This window comes from Henckelia pumila, chromosome 4, assembly GCF_033568475.1.
Source record: "Henckelia pumila isolate YLH828 chromosome 4, ASM3356847v2, whole genome shotgun sequence".
Classification (NCBI taxonomy): domain Eukaryota; kingdom Viridiplantae; phylum Streptophyta; class Magnoliopsida; order Lamiales; family Gesneriaceae; genus Henckelia; species Henckelia pumila.
Genome location: NC_133123.1, coordinates 33351845 through 33369919, shown reverse-complemented (window position 1 = coordinate 33369919; position 18075 = coordinate 33351845). Strand labels below are relative to the sequence as shown.

Genomic DNA, 18075 nt, shown 5'->3' with positions numbered 1-18075 from the left:
CTATGCTATCAGGTGATGATTACATGCAGTCAGTATTTCAGAGATTTTCTTGTCATAAACAGTGCCTTATTTTGTGAAAATTTATACGCGAGAGACTCTCGAAATTCCAAATACTTAAATTTAACATATAATAAATGTGAAAAAAAACTCTTCGATAACGGACTTCTAGTCTATATATGTATAAACAAAATAAAGAAGTTCAGATAAACACTAGAGTAGAAGAAATGGAGAGCTGGAAAATTGCTCATGATGATTTTATCGAATAAAAAGTTGCTCGACTGCGAGCAAATCTGATCCAAATGCAGTTCAGAGGTCCAGATGCACTCGATCCTGATGAGGTGCTACGTCTGGAGAAATACAAGCAAGTGCTTGGAATAAATGATGCTGCGTACGTCCTTGGCCGGGAAGGCATACGACTCCTGCTCTTGAAGAAGGAGTTAAGGGTGGTAACCCTTTTCCATGGCCTGGAAGAGGTGGAAGATGACCCATTAGAGGAGCATCTTCGCCTGTTGAAAATGGCTGTGGAAATAGAAATAGATATTGTAAAAAGGGTTTATTAATAAAATGAGTTTTTATTTTGAATGTGTTGTTTTTTTTTTTTTTTGTTTGATGCAAGTCTATCTGATGTCCTGCAAAAGAAATTCCCCCTTAAAATATACGTAAACCTTTTAAGATAGAGAAGAATTTATCAATACTTATAATAACAACTAGAAAGTTAGTTTAAAGCCCTGCAAATAATTCAGTTTAGGTCATACTAAACTGTTTGGACAAAATAGATAAACTAATTTTACTCTAAATTGATAAGTCCTAAAATATTTCGAAAGTAAGAAAAATTAGACTCTGGGAGAGGTTTTGTGAAGATGTCTGCTGTCTGTTGTTCTGTTGAAATGTACTCCAGTCGAATGTTCTTCTTGAGTGCATGATCTCGGATAAAATGATGCCTAACTTCGATATGCTTCGTTCTTGAGTGAAGAATAGGGTTGTAAGTAATTGCAATTGTGCTGGTGTTATCACAGAAGATTGGTGAATTCTGTTCTTCAATTCCATAGTCCCTCAACTGTTGTTGAATTCAGAGCAGTTGAGCACAGCAACTTCCTGCAGCTAAGTATTCAGCTTCCATCGTGGAGGTTGCAATGAATGTCTGTTTCTTGCTAAACCATGAAATCAGTCTATCCCCAAGGAATTGACATGCTCCACTGGTACTTTTTCTATTCAGTTTATATCCAGCATAATCAGCATCTGAGTATCCAACTAGATTGAAGGAGTTGTGCTTAGCATACCATAGGCCAAAATTTTGAGTTCCCTTTAGATACCTCAGTATCCTCTTTCCAGCTATAAAGTGGGATTGCTTAGGATTTGATTGAAATCTTGCACATAAACATACTGCAAAAACAATGTCAGGTCTACTGGCTGTTAAATAAAGCAATGACCCAATAGACCTCGATACATTGTAGCATCAACTGATATTCCCCCTTCGTCTTTGTCAAGTTTGATTGATGCACCCATGGGAGTTGTTGTAACCGTGCAATTTTCCATACCAAACTTTTTGATTAATTCCTTGGTATACTTAGTTTGGCTTATAAATGTTCCACTGTCCATTTGTCCAACTTGTAATCCAAGAAAGAAATTCAGTTCACCCATCATGCTCATCTCGAATTTTTCCTGCATTAGCTTTGAGAATCTAGTGCATAATTTGGGGTTATTTGACCCAAAGATGATATCATCAACATATATTTGAACTAATAGAGTGTGATCACCTTTCGTAAATTTGAACAATGTTTTGTCAACTGTGCCTATAGTAAATTCGTGTTCAAGAAGAAATTTGGTTAGAGTGTCATACCAAGCTCTAGGAGCCTGTTTCAGTCCATAAAGAGCTTTATTTAAATGATACACACGATCTGGGAATTGATGATTTGTGAATCCTGGTGGTTGTTCAACAAACACTTCTTCTTGGAGTTTTCCATTCAAGAAAGAACTTTTAACGTCCATTTGATAAACCTTGAAGTTCTTGAATGAAGCATAAGCAAGAAATATTCTTATTGCTTCCAGTCTAGCTACTGGTGCATAAGTTTCGTCATAGTCAATTCCTTCTTTTTGTCTGTATCCTTGAGCTACTAATCTTGCCTTATTTCTAACCACAGTTCCTTCTTCATTTAGCTTGTTTCTAAAGACCCATCGAGTGTCAATGACTGATTGATGTGTTGGTCTTGGAACGAGATCCCAGACTGCATTTCTAGTAAACTGATTTAGCTCTTCTTGCATTGCATCTATCCAACAGCTGTCAGCCAATGCTTCTTCAATTTTCTTTGGCTCTTCTTGAGATATGAAGGCTGCGTGAAGAAGTTCTTTAATAATTTGTCCTCGAGTCCTTAGAAGTGCTAAAGGATTACCAATTACAGAATTGAGTAGATGCTTTTTGGACCATTTCAGTCTAGTATTAGACTGGTTTCCACTGATTACTTGAGCTTCTGAATCTTGACTAGTTATGTTAGTTTGGTCAAGCTCTGTGGTCTCATGGTGCTGTTCTCTAATATCCTCAATTGTGTGAGTTTGGTGAGTATCAACTGTTTGATCAATGTTAAGATCCTCAACTACTGGATCAACTAGTTCCGGTTCAGGAGATTGAAGAGTTCTTGTGGGTGGTGAAGCTTCGTCTTCACTTTCGTCCTGATTATCGTTGTCCAAATGTATTTCTTGAAATAGATCTGAGAGTTGATGAGTATTAGTTGTAACATCAATAGTAAGATCTTCATAAAAAATAACATGGATTGATTCCTCAACATTTAGAGTTCTTTTGTTGAAGACTCTGTAAGCTTTACTGATTGAGGAATACCCTAGAAAAATACCCTCATCTGACTTTGCATCAAATGCAGTCAGATGATTTTTACCATTGTTGTGAATGAGCATTTACTCCCGAAGATCCTAAAGTATGATACATTTGGTTGTCTGCCATTCCAGATCTCATATGGGGTTTTAAAAAGTTTCTTGCATATCATTGATCTGTTCTGAGTGTAGCAAACAGTGTTCACAGCTTCTGCCCAAAATTTTTGAGAAATGTTGGAGTCAACTAACATGGTTCTCGCAGCTTCTTTAAGAGTACGATTTCTCCTTTCTGCAACACCATTTTGTTGTGGTGTTCTAGCTGCTGAGAATTCATGTTTGATTCCATAATGCTCTAGAAATGAAGATAAAGTATGATTGACAAATTCAGTTCCTCTATCACTTCTGATTCTGTCAATATTACTTGATCTTTCGTTAAAAAGTCTTTTAAAGATTTTTATGAGTTGAGAAGCAGTTTGATCTTTAGATTTCAAGAAAATAACCCAGGTAAAACGTGAGTAATCATCAATGATGACAAGTGTATACTTCATTCCCCCTAAGCTTGTTACTGGGATTGGACCAAATAAGTCCATATGTAACAGTTCTAAGCATCGGGAAGATGAGTTATAACCTTTGTTTTTAAAAGATGATCTAACTTGGTTCCCAAATTGACAAGCTGAGCAGACTTTGTCTTTTGAAAAATCAATTTTGGGCAGTCCTGTTACTAGCTCGAGCTTACTCAGACTGACAATTGATTTGAAGTTAAGATGATTCAGTCGCTTGTGCCAAATCCAGTTGCGCTTAGAATTGGAGGCTACTAGGCAAACTGGTTTGCTAGACTGAATATTTCAGCATACTTTATAAGTATTTCCATATCGATTTCCTATCAAAATAATGTTACCAGAGGCATCCTTAATAATGCAGTTTAATTTTTGAAATTCAACAGAGTGCCCATAGTCACACATTTGACTAATGCTGAGTAAGTTATATTTGAGAGTTTCAACCAATAGGACATCTTGAATGATAATGTTGCCATGGATAATCTTACCCTTACCCACGGTTTTACCCTTTGAGTTGTCACCAAAGGTGATAATGGGACCATTGAATTCAACAAGCTCAGATAATAGCTCATCATTTCCAGTCATGTGTCTCGAGCATCCACTGTCTAGGTATCATGATTCTCCTTCCCTTTTATTGATATCTGCTTCCTGCATTCACAAAGTTGAATAAATTTTGGTACCCATATCTATTTGGGTCCACGAGGGATTAATCCTTTAGGAACCCAAACCTGGAATACTTTAACCAGTTTGCCAGTTTGTGTGTTCCTATAGGTATGCACTAAGTTAGATGCTCTAGATAGTGAAGTGTAATGTGCTTGTGAAACTGTATGTTGTTTGCCTTTTCCAATATCCTTGATATTTCTATATCGCTTTTGAACTGGATGTTGATTATGGTATTGACCCATATTTCCTCTCATGAGATTAGGTTGAGATGCATTAGTCTGTTCAGGACTTTTAGCAATCTCTGCCTTAGATTCATGAGGATTGAAGCCAATACCAAATCTTCTTCTGTTCATCTGCTCTATTTGTTGCCAAGTCATCAGAATAGGTTTTTCATCTTCATGTTCTCTAACTACTCGTACAAAGTTTATGTATTTACCTTTGCACATATTCAGTTTAGGTAGAGTGCTTGATTCACCAGTTTCCACTGTCTTACCAAATCCAAGACCAGTTTTGTCATGGGTTGGTCTTTGTGAATAATTCATTTCTGTCAACAGTCTCAAAGATTTATTCCATGATTTTATTATTTCATCCATATTATGTTTTTCGATTGTAAGATTCTTGATATTGATCTTGAGCTGTTCATTCTCAGTTCGGAGCTCAGCAATCTCTGTTTCAAGACAGCTTATCTCAACTGATTGTTCAAAGGAGAGTTCAGTTGAGTTGTCTTGCAGATCCTTTTGCTTGGCTCTAACTTCATTGAATGCTAAGGACAGTTGATGATATTCATTTACCATATCATGAAGAGCTTTGATTAGTTCTTCTCTGGTAAATTCCTCAGGACTAAAATCAAATACCTGTTCACTGGTGGATGGAGATTCATGATCATTTGCCATAAGACATTTGAATTCTTCTTCATCATCACTTGAGCTAGAGGAACCATTTGATTCCTCTGAGTCACTGTCTGTTTCTGCCCACTTGGTCTTGCTGTCCTTTGCAACCAATGCTTCATGCTTCTGTCTTGAGGTATGTCTGTCATTCCTTGAACTTTTCCTTTTGTCAAAGTTCTTTGGTTTGGGGCAATCGGCAATGAAATGTCCTGTTTTTCCACAGTTGAAACAACTTCTTGGTTCTTCAACTGAATCCTTCTTTTGGAAACTTCTTCTGAGTGATCCTTCTTGGTTTCTTCTGATAAATTTGCCAAATTTCTTTACAAACAAGGAGATGGCATCACTGCTCAGTTGTTCTGCTGACTTTTTTGTTTTGGCCGGTGACTCAATTTTTACTGCAGTCAAGACCTTGGTCAATTGTGAGGTAGACTGATCTTCCTCTCGAGTTTGTAACTCGAATTCATATGCTTTTAGATCTGCAAACAGGTCATGCAGTTCTAATTTGTTCAGGTCCTTCGATTCTCTCATGGCCATTGTCTTCACATCCCATTCTTTAGGAAGACCTCGAATTACTTTGAGAATGACTTCCCTGTTGGGATATGTTTTTCCCAATCCGTTGAGCTCAATAACAATGCTACTTACTCTTTCATCAAACTCTGCCATTGATTCTCCTGGTCTCATTTTGATGTTGTCAAATTTTTGAGTAGCTACAGATAGCTTGTTTTCCTTTGTTTGTTCATTTCCTTCACAAAGTTGGATCAATTTTTCCCAAATCTCTTTTCCAGTCTTGCATGTCTTGATTTTGCTAAAGGTATTCTTGTCAAGAGTCTTATACAAGATATCCTCAGCCACATTGTCCAGATTTGCCTTCTTTTTGTCCTCCGCAGTCCATTCGATTCTAGGTTTCTCAATGTATTGTGGAGCACCTCCAGAGAGGGCTACAACAGTATTGACCTTTGTGATCTCAAGAGGTCCATCAGTGATAACAAACCACATGTCATCTGAACATCCTAAAACTACTACTGAATTTTTTTTTTCTCTATCTCTATTTATAAAATAATGAATATAAAAATATATATGCAATACATATATATATATATACATCATACTTAAAAATAACTTTTCTTAATTTAATATGCATCTACACGATAAACATAAATAATAATAAAAGTACAAGCATGCAACTAAATACCTAACATTAATTACTAAATAATCATTTATAAAAATTTCCATAATAAAATTCCTAAATAGTATCTCTTTCACAAAAATCCATGAAAACTTAGAAAATAAATACTTAAATCTAAAATCCATGCATATACTAACAATCCAAAATAATAAAACATGTGCGGAAATACATATTTTATATCTCAACATAAATATCGTGATAGAGCAATGGTCACGGGTTCTAGCCGCCTGGAAACTCATACGCCCTCGCCGCCAGTTGGGAACACATTATCCTTATTGACATTTTGCTCACCTGCACCATTTAAATCTAGTGAGCCTAGAGGCTCAGCACGTTCTATCCTTATATAACAAAATGAAACCACACACAATCACACATTATATAAAATACGTGAATAATAATTATACGTGCATGATCTTAAAATTATATGCATATAAACTTGAAATAAAATAATTATACTGGTTTATCATAATGCTAAACATATATCATCATACTTAATAAATCTCATAAAATAACTTATCATGATTTCTTAGTTCTCAATAGGTCGTATCCATGTCGGTGGCATCATACTAAGCGATTGATCAATCTATAAACCAACGTACGCGGCGGTGGGGTTTCCACCTCTGTGCTGCCACTTCACCAGCCCTCTCAGCTGGATCCATAAGCTCATCATACTTATACATCATTAGGAAGGTCACCGGGCCCAGGTATCCCGGCCTCCAACCACATCACTTTCCACCTTCACTTCAACTTTCATAAAAATATATTTTTTTTCCTTAACATACATTTAAACTTATCATAAAAATTCTTACATGATGCATGAACTTAAAAATTCTCATTATTTTTTTATTTCATGAAAGTTCGCCCGTAAATATATATTTAATTTATTTTCTTAAAAAAAATCATACTTATATGTCTAATAAAAATGCATGCATGAATTAAATATATATTTACGGACATTTATTTTTTTTTCCAAGGACTTGTTCGAGCTGCTGACCGCTAGACTTAAACTCAAAAATTCTTAGACTGACCCCAAAAACCCAAGAGCCCAACCTGACCTGGCCTATTAAGCTTCATGGGCCCCCAAGCCCATGAGAAACTAATGGGCTCACTTAAAATATAATTTAAGTCCATTATCTAATTAACTTAAAATTAAATTAATAAAACTTATTATTTAACCATTAATTATAAACTAGACCGATAAAATTATTAAACCCATCACAACTTGGCCCGATAATTCTCATGGATCACACGGCCCATGACAAATTAATGGCCTCACTTCCATAATTATTAAAGCCCATTAAATTAGTCTAATTGATTAATTAAACAAGTCCAACCCATTAATTAATTACTTAAATTCTTAATTAATTAAAATAAAATGCCCTAGCCTAATTATTAAAAATTTAGACCCGGACTAAAAATTAATTTGACCCATTAAATTTTAGACCCGAACCGGACCCAAAAACTCGAGCCCGGCCCGCTTAAACACATGACAAGCCTCTAGCCCCTCTTTTCTTAACCCTCACGGCAGCATCCCCTTTCCCCTTGCTACCGCCCAGCTCCGGCCACCCTGGCCGGAGCTCCGCCGGCAGGACCACCCCAGGGTCCTGCCGGTTCCAACAGACCAGCCCTGGGCCAGCCCCATGCCTTGCATGGAGCAGCCGACCCCCCTCTCATCCTTACTTGCCGCGCAGCCTGCGCAGCCCCCAAACCAAGGATTTTCTGACCAGCTCCGGCCACCACCGGCCGGAGCTCCAACACCTGGACCACCCCAGGGTCCCAATGCAACCTTAGGACCAGACTAGGCTCAGCCAAAACCCCCCCTATGCTGAACCCGATCCCTCCTTCCTCCAAGAATCTGTGCAGCCCGTCACCCATGCACCAGCAGGGTTCTAGCCACAACCAGCCACTCTTAGGACTGAACCATCATGCCAAAACGACCCTAAGGGACCCTACTAGACCCAAGACCCAAGAGGCAGCAGACTCGATCAGTCCAAGGATAGGAAACATGCCAACCCGAGCCATCATACATCAAAACGTGGGTTATGCATGAATTATGAAAAATCTCTTGCAAAATCTGAAAAACTCATACATTAACAGATTCTTTCATGTAAAAATCAGTGTATATAATTTAAATGGTGTTCAAGAATGGAAATCAAACGTGCCTCGATGATTTCTTGATCCAAAAAGTGATAGCAACACGTATCGGCGCACCGGGACGATCGAGACGTCAAACTCTTGATTTTTCTTCAAGGAAATCGTGTTGTGTGTGCTGTGAAGTGGAGGATATTTTTGATGAATGATGGAGGCGGCTCAAAGGTGAGTTTACGTAGGTAATGGGTAGGTGGATTAGGGTAGAAAATCTTAGGATAATATTTGGGTAGTCTAGGTTAAATATTTAAATAAATACTTTGGATAGATAATTACTATCATTTAAATTTTAAAAACATACATGCTATTTTGCTAAAACTTAATAAATCCCGAAATAATAAAATAGGTGATTTTTAAAACTTAATAAAAGTCATTAAAATGATTTATTTTGGGTAAAAACGGACATCTAAATATACATATATATAAATACCATAATTTTCTTCAAATTATACCTTAAAATAATATTTTAAGGCTCCTAACAATCTCATAAAATATTTTGGGTGAAAATAACATCTCGTCCGTCCACGGCCCCGCCTACGCAATCATAAAAATAAGATTTCTCAAATAAATTCATAAATCACATCAAACAGATTTAAATGCCGAAAGAAATTATTTAAAACATGCAAATAAATCAAATAATTTAAATAATCATTCATAAAAACAATTTAACACATTTTTACATTATTTTAAAATTATTAAATCCCCTAGTTATGCATGCGGATTTACGTGACGAATTTCTGGGCGTTACAATTCTTCCCCCTTAAATGGAATTTCGTCCTCGAAATTGAAACGAACTCTAGGCAATAACAAGTTTCTTCGCGTAGTCCCGAATAGTGCAATCCAAAAACGACAAATTTTAATGCGTTAAGTAAAATTACCCGTGATGCGCAAAGTATCCGGCACTGCTTCCTCCGCCTCCATCACATAGACACGTCCGGAAGCATTCTTCTTGGGACAGTGCAGCATAATGTGTCCCGGTTCCTTGCAATGGTAGCACATGCCTGATCCCTTCATGCACGGTCCTGGATGGGGCTTCTGGCATTTCTGGCAGAGAGGTAGTGCTTCTGCACGAGGAACGATAGCTCCCTGCTGTCTCGGTGGATTTGGGCCCTTCGAAGGCCCAGTGTACTGCTTCTTTGCATCATGTTGTGGATACGACTCGTGGTACGATGGTTGAAACTGTCTTTTCCTCTGCTGCTCCCTCAAGATCTCCTTCCTACCATCCTCGGATCGTAGTGCCCTACTCACCGCTGCCTCATAAGTGGTGACGTCCATCATGCGTACATCATGCTTGATGTCCGCCCTAAGCCCATCAACGAACTTGTCTTGAACACAATGGTGAAATTTAATGGTTTGATTTATTTTTTTTTATTTTTTCTTAAAATTTTAATAATCAAAATATTAATTTAAAAAAAAGTATAGTAAATTAAAAACGTAACTATGACGATAAATTTGAAATAAGTCCAAAAAATTAATATTTTTTTTAAATTTATAGAGCAAAAATTAAGGTAGCTTTCAATAATTAAAATGAGAAATTTAATTTTCCAAATACATTCTTAATATATATGTGAAAATACACAGAAGCCTAAATCAGTAGGACGAAATGAGTATATTTTTTTTTACCTTGGACAAAAAAATATTAATTTTGTTGATTACATTTGTAGTCCCTAAAATTGCAAAAATATTACACAATTAGTCGTCACCATTTGTTTTATAATATCTCTTCCTAAAAACTGAAATATCAGAAAGTCTAGTTAGATGATCAAATCTCAAAAAAATAAATGAATGATTGAATAAAGGATGTGAGTACATTTTCTATATAAATGAAATAGAACCTCGACTTATGACATGATTTTACTTGTCTTGAACACAATGGTGAAATTTAATGGTTTGATTTAATTTTTTTATTTTTTCTTAAAATTTTAATAATCAAAATATTAATTTAAAAAATTATAGTAAATTAAAAACGTAACTATGACGATAAATTTTAAATAAGTCCAAAAAATTAATATTTTTTCTTTAAATTTATAGAGCAAAAATTAAGGTAGCTTTCAATAATTACTTTTTGTTTCCATGAGTGTCATAATATAGATTTAGGGCATGAATTAAATATTAACAATTAATTTATCTTGAATAGATAAATAAACACACAAAATGATATGAATTAAATATTAACAATGAATCTAACTTGAATAAATAAATTGACTAATCTATAAAATGACATGAAAGACCTTAAAAACCCTTGGAAATGACAAAACTATTAATTATTAAATGAAATAATGAGGACAAAATTGTATTATCAAAAATGTTAAAATATAGATTTAGAACATGAATTAAATACAATAAATAGACACAAAAAATGATATGAATTAAATATTAAAAATTAATCTACCTTGAATAAATAAATTGACTAATGTACAAAATAAATGCAAGACCTTAAAACACCTTGAAAATGACAAAAATGTTAATCATTAAATGAAATAATGAGGAAAAAATTATAAATTGACAATTAAAACCAAATAATTAATGAAATAATGAGGGTATTGGAGGAAATTCACAATTCAAACTTGTATATTTAGATAGGTAATATTTAGATATATATATATATATATATAATTCTTTTGTGGTTTATTTATTTTATGAATTCAAATGAGCATGTATGAGAAAAAAAAATTCAAAAGAAGGTACAAAATTGTGAGAGATGATATCGGATCATGCAAATCAAAATTCAAGGTAATTCAAACCAAAATTTGTGTTAATGAAATATAATTGGTGGATGTTGCCGGATATTTATGCAATATTTGATTTGAAAAAAGGTTCCCCATTATACCAAATTGTTTAACAAAGACCTTTTAACTTTAATAATAGCAATAGATACATGGAAGATGGAAAATTAAATCACCATGACCAAAACGTCAAGCTCTTCGCTTTTATAGACGAAATGGAATATTCCTCTGCTCCATTTTGTGTAAAAATTCATCGAATTACACAAATGGCATAATTTGTTCTTAATCTTGATTTTCTAGCAATTAAATCTCGCATATCCTTGAAAATACTCCTATATATATGCATTTAAATAACAGAGGATTAATTCATGGTTAACCAAACTGCAATAGCCCACCACGGGATCATATATAAGAAATGGTTACGTAGGGCTTTTGGCGACACCGCTAGAGCTAACTTTTGCTTTGTAATCTCCGAATGTACTCCAACTTATACTTGAATTATGGCCTTTAATAATGTTTGATTTCACATTCTCAGGCAATCTCAAAGTAAATTTATTGTCCCCTTTTTCTTCCTCCTTACTTTCATCCACGAAAGAATTATGCCCCGTAGAATGTGATCTATAAAAATATTGTACCTTGTCCGTCTGTGGAGCAATTGTTTGATCTTTTTTTCCATTATCCCTTGTTTCATCTTGAATATTGTCTTCGTTGATTGTGATGCTTAAAAAATCTCGACTCAACTCGTTTGCGGCGGCGGCGTCGACGTAGTCATGTAATGGGGATTTGACAGGTGAATGTATCGGCGAGTCGAGATTTCTCCGGCAGACGGGGCAAGTTTTGTGTGACTCCAGCCAGAGATCGATGCATTCTTCATGAAATACGTGGCAACAAGATGTCAATAAGCGAAGAACGTCACTATCTACAAATTCAACCAGACAAATGGCGCATTCAAGGCCATATTTCTCTCGTCTATAATCTTTGACACTAGAATAACTAAAGCTAGGGAACGATTGTATGATAACGGGGTCGAGTCCCGGCGAGGCGGATGTGATGTGGCCGGCCGCCGGAGTGCTGCTCGGACTATGCCGGATATGCCACGTGTAAAGTAAATTTTGCATGAGACACCTACAAAAATAAATGGAGAAGAAACCCACGAAGAAAAATAAGAGAAGGATGATTGTGAGAATAATGGTTATCGGCGGTGTCGTATATTCCGGAGGTAGCAATGGCTCGGGCGGAGGCGGCAGAGGAGAAGAGGGTTGAACGGAGTCGGTCGCCATTGCCGGAAAATATTGGGGAAAAGGAGAAAAGAATTCTCAACCATCAACAAAGGGAAAGGGAAAGGGAAAGACCGAACGATTTTTTTTTTTTTTTTTTCCTTTTCAGATTTTTGTTGTTTGGAAGATTTGAGAATGTAGAATTCTGAGAAAATCAAGGAGAAGCAATGCGCGCAAAGGCATGGAAAATTTGTGTGTACGATGTGGTTACGGCCACAATTATAGTAATTAATGAACGAGTCATTATATGAGAGCACACAGACACATTTTGGATTATTTTAGTAATTAAGTTCATAAAATAATTCATATTTGTGGTCAACATATTTTATAGAGTTGGTATCTTGTTAGACGATCTCAAGAATCTTTATTCGTGAGACGGATCAAACTCACTCATATTTACATTAAGAAATTATGTTTTTAGCATAAAAAATAATACAATATAATGAGTGATCCAGTTAAAAGATCATTCCCACTAGAGTTTTTGTGTTATATATATGTTTTATATTCTATATCCATGTTCTATGTCTATGTCTAGGGTTTTTTTTATAATTAATTTTAAAAAATAAATTAATTTCAATTTTAATGTAAGCTGCGGAGGATTGCAAAAATAATGCAATCCTCCGTTGCTAACAATGGACGCTGCAAAAAAAAATAAAAATGCAGCGTTCGCTGGTTTTGGCAGCGAACCTGCCAACACCTGCAGGTCCCCAACGTCACTTTTTTTTTTGCTCTTGATTAATTATATAATTAATAATTTTTTTATAAAATTATTATTTATTTATTATTAATGTGGAATTTTATTTCTCAAAATTTCTAAATTTCGAATTTGATATCCAACTAAAAAAATATTAAGTAAACGAAAATATAAAATTTAACGATTAAAAAATTAAATTGATTAAATGAATTTATTTGTGATCAATTATATTTCTAGAAATATTTGTTAACCTAAATAAGCAGATACTTTTATTATTTTTATTTTATATTATATTTTTAATATAAATTCTACTTTTAATTACAAAGTTTTTTTTTTACAGGATTTTAATTACAAAGTTGGTTAGCACAGTTGTTGGCTTATTTTAATTTGTTTGGATTTATGGAGGTCTTTCAGTTCTATTAATAAACTTAGAAGAGTTAATTCGGATATATTCGAATCGGGTTGAAGCAAAGTGCTATTAGAAATTTCTCAACCCGAAATCGATCCGATTATAAATGAAACTTTTACAAAATTTATATAAAATTCAAAAGATTATCTATGTTTTTTATATTTTATGTTTGAAAAAACAAATTATTGTATATTTAAAATAGATATTCATCATTAATATTTATTTCATAAAAGTTTGATTGGTGTTAGTAATTGTTTATTTTTACTACATTAAATTTTTACAGTCAGAATTTCAAATTTAAATTATATAAATAATATTTTTATTATGTGTTTAAATTAAAATAATAATATTAATATAGTATGTTTTGAATTTTTATTTTATTATTTTTTAAAATAACAAAAATCAAATTGAATTAATCGGGTTAGTGTGGTCCGAGTTCATCAATTTTGAAATGATTAAATGTTCGGGTCGAGTTCGAGTTGAGAAATTTTCTAATAGCATTTTGCGTCAACCTGACCCCGATCTATCCGAATTAACTCCTTTATGTCTGTTAATAGAATTCAAAGACCTCCATAAATCCAAAAAAATTAAAATAATCAATAGTTGCGTTAAACAACTTTGTAATTAATAGAATTTATATTAAAAATATAATATAAAATAAAAAAAAAATCTGCTTATTTAGGTTAACAAATATTTCTAGAAATATAATTGATCACAAATAAATTTATTTAATCAATTTTATTATTTTAAACGTTAAATTTTATATTTTACCCATATGACTGAATGAGCGAGCAGTTTAACAGATATTATATATATTAGGGAGAAAATATAATTATATATATCCATTACATTGATATTTGATATGTGTATATATTAGGGATAAAAGAATAGAAGAAAAAAATATTATATCATTTTACAAAAAAAAAAAAAATTGATAAGAAAACCGAGAAAGAATAAATAGTTCATTAGATATATATTTAAAACTATAAAAAATGATTAAAATATTTTTTTCAAAATTAAAAGGAAACATATATGTCATGATTTTAGCATATACGTACACATCATGATATATGTGTAAACATTTACAAAAGGCGAAGATATACATATATATATATATATATATATATATATATATATATGCACATGTATCGTAAATTTGAATTTTGATGCATTAACTTTAGATTTTTTTTGGCTTTATCAGTTCTATATCACATGAGTGCTAACGTGGAACCGAAAATACTAACGAAACATTGAAAATTAATGTTGATGTATAATCATAAACAAATGACTTGTCCGACATCACCTTCGTAACTAGATCAAAATAAATAAAAATAAAAAGTTAGTGTATCAAATAGGGGTGCAAACAAACCGAACCTGTTCGTGAGCTTTACGAGCCCGCTCGATAAATATTTGATTCGTATTCGAGCTTATTGAAATCGAGCCGAATTCGAACATGTTCGAACATTTTTTCGAGCCGAGCTCGAGCCGAAATTACTCCGTTCGATAGTTCGCGAATAGTTCGCGAGCCTTAATATTTAATTAATATAATATAATTATATAATAATATATATACATTTCGAGCTTTCGAACCATAATATCCGAATAGTTCATGAATAGGTTCGAATATTTCTAACCGAACTCGAACTTCATTTCGAGCCGAACTCGAGCCAAAATATTTGAAATTATCGAACTTCGAATCGAGCTCGAACTCGAATATACTCTTATCGAGCCGAATTCGAACCTTAAAATTTTACCATTATTCGGCTCGATTCGGTTCGTTTGCACCCCTAGTATCAAATGTCCAAAATTAAAATTCAAAAACTTATATAATAGAACAATATTGTCCAAATTTGAACAAGTCAATGGATTAAATTTTTTTTCCTCTAAAATTAATTTACTTTAGTTTTCGTAAATTACTGTAGAATGAATGACAATGATTTTTTTCTCCAAATAAGAAAATAAAAAGTATTAGGAAAAATTGCTTTTTTGGTCCTGTATGTTTGTCACTTTGCGATTTCAGTCCTTTATATTTTCAGATTTCAGTTTTAGTCCGTTATCTTTATTTTTTTTTGGCAATTTTAGTCCTTTTTCCGACGTGGGGCTGATGTGGAGCTGACGTGTACAGTGCCACATTAACATTTTCGAATAAAAAGAACCAAAATCGCCAAAAGTCGAAACATGCAGGACTACTAAAATATGAAAACATAGAAGACCAAAATCGCAAAATAACAAACATACATGATCAAATTTGCAGTTTTCCCAAAGTATTATGTAAGTACTATAAATTAAAGTATTGGATTAGTTGATCTTTAGCATAAGATATTTCACGATCTATGTCCGTGAGGAGGGTCAACCCGCTACAAAAAAAAAAAAAACTTGAAGGGATATGAAGTTATGTGCTTTCAGCATCTGTTTTTCGAGGGTTTGTTTTACCAACCATGTGCATTTGTCATCATCATTAACATTTACCCATCATGATGCATATGAAGAAGATTTTCATTGCGAATTCCAAAACTTGAAGGGACCTGACAAATATAAATTCCTCCAAAATGCTCCGAGAACTCTTTTTCACCCAAAAGATGTCTCCATTTGTTGCCAAAAATAATCTGAAAAACTAGACGAGAAAAAAAAGTAACACAATGCAGAAAAGGATTCCATATTATGAATCACTTTCAGGTATTAACATACATCAATCGGCTAATACGATAAAGATGATTCTAAAACTGTTCTTTATATGTTTTGACAGAGTAAGTGACAAAACGACACAAAGTTAAAGCCTAAAGGAAAAGTAAATTACAGAGCAAGGAGTAACTGCTATGTGGTTCAGTGGACAACATGATATATCCCGTACAATTGTTAACTTGTACTGTGCAATCCTTTTAGTAGAGACAAGTTGGGAACCACAACAGGTCTTGGATACAATTAAGATTTAAAAGATGGTGCAGTCTAAGATTAAAAGACCACTCTTTCACATGGCAAAGTACCCTTTAGTGGGTAATTCATGCCTTCTTGAACAGTCTCTACAAATGCTATGGTCAGATTGATAAAGACCAGTTTAATTAGGTACAAATTGTCACCTCGATATGTATATCACATCTTAGCAGTTCCAAATTTTCATTTTATTCAAGATTTTCAGTCCTCTAAGCATCCTCAGGTCTAACACGACGTTCTTCCTCCAGTTTATTAAGTTCTTCAAAAAATAAGGTTATTACACCTATTATAAATGTTCACCAGAAAATAAAACAAAGGATTTCACTTGCGATTTGATCTATATCACATCTCTTCAATTTCATCTTTTAACAAGAGATAAATTCTGACCTTCACCCGATGAATCTTAGTTTCTTCAAAGTTGTCGGCGAGCTTCTCTGTTCGAACTCATTGATTCGAGATGGAGAGGCAAGTGAGAATCATCCACAATTTCCCTTTTTGATTTCCAAATCGACGATGTAGTTTGGGATTGCATTGGGATTACAAGATGGTGAGAGAGGCGATAATAGAATATGGGTGAGAGATGCGACAAATCAGACATAATCGGATTGATAGTTGGAGCGAGTAATTTTTAAATTGGTTTGACCCGTCTCACGGATCATATGAATATATTACCATGAAGTGAATATAGATTATATGTCTATATTTATTTTAAAAATTTACGAATAGTTTTAGTGTCACAAAGTTCTCTATCCACGTGCAACGCACTTGCTCTTCGTCTAATAAAGATAAATATAAGATGCGTCTCATATTTAAAATAAAATAAAACAAGAATATTGTTGCAAATGTGTGTAGAGGGGAGATGAATCCATTCGAGTTGGCGCTAGCCAAACTTGACCAAAATTCTGAACACTTGAGAGCAGTCGAACCACAAAGATTGTGGAAGACGGTTCGAGGGTTTTCAATGAATCTTTATACTCAACTGAATACAACAAGATAAGATGTTCTTCATACACGGTTTCCCGGTTTTCCAGTAATACTCCCCACGAGACAACCTCGCATCACATGGACATTTATCATGTGCTACGTTGTAAATGTTTTATGAATTTAACAAGCTAGTTATCGACCATCAAAATATTGATGCCAAAATAGGAAGATGAAGACAAATAAATCATGTTGAGATCAAAAGAATCAATTAGACACATAGAATGAAAAGGATCATCAGCCAAATGATGACGAGTGTAGTCAATATATACGATTTGATGAGGCGATCCGACACACCATTTGGGCGGGCTAAGTTGATATTTTCACAACCAAACCGACATACTTGGCGGGATGGGCGGGACTGACCATATTTTAGTTACGTTATATTAGGTGGGTCAGAGTAGGTAAGCCCGTAACTCGTCACAATCCATTTGGGAAATTCATCTAATAATGACGGTCTACTAAGGAAGACGGAAAATGAGGGACTTCCACACCAACCATTGAAATAAATAATTCTCTAAGTACAAGAAACCAAATGTTTTCACTTCAGAAACAAGGTCACTTAAGGATGTATTGAGATGAACAAAACTAATGATAGCTCCAATGTTCAGGTCATGTGCTAATTCTTTAGATCCGAGCAATGTGCGATACTTAGCTTGTAATTAAAGAAAACTTTGGAGAGAAAATGTGATGTTAACACATCTTAAGAAACTTGGGTTGTGTTTTACAAAAAGCATGCTAGCCTATTTATACTACTCATCCCAAGTTTCTAGAGTATTCTACATTTATGTAC

At 34.0% G+C, this 18075-nt stretch overlaps 2 protein-coding genes across 2 annotated transcripts; both read right to left on the bottom strand.

Annotated features, from left to right (window-relative positions):
• Window positions 1–4066: 4066 nt before the first annotated feature.
• On the bottom strand, window positions 4067–5926 carry LOC140860798 (uncharacterized). The gene has a single exon (XM_073263803.1). The coding sequence runs from the start codon at window positions 5924–5926 to the stop codon at window positions 4067–4069; it is 1860 nt and encodes a 619-aa protein (XP_073119904.1).
• Window positions 5927–11307: 5381 nt separating this feature from the next.
• LOC140863144 (RING-H2 finger protein ATL29-like) lies at window positions 11308–12321 on the bottom strand. The gene has a single exon (XM_073266332.1). The coding sequence runs from the start codon at window positions 12268–12270 to the stop codon at window positions 11410–11412; it is 861 nt and encodes a 286-aa protein (XP_073122433.1). The 5' UTR covers window positions 12271–12321; the 3' UTR covers window positions 11308–11409.
• Window positions 12322–18075: the final 5754 nt, after the last annotated feature.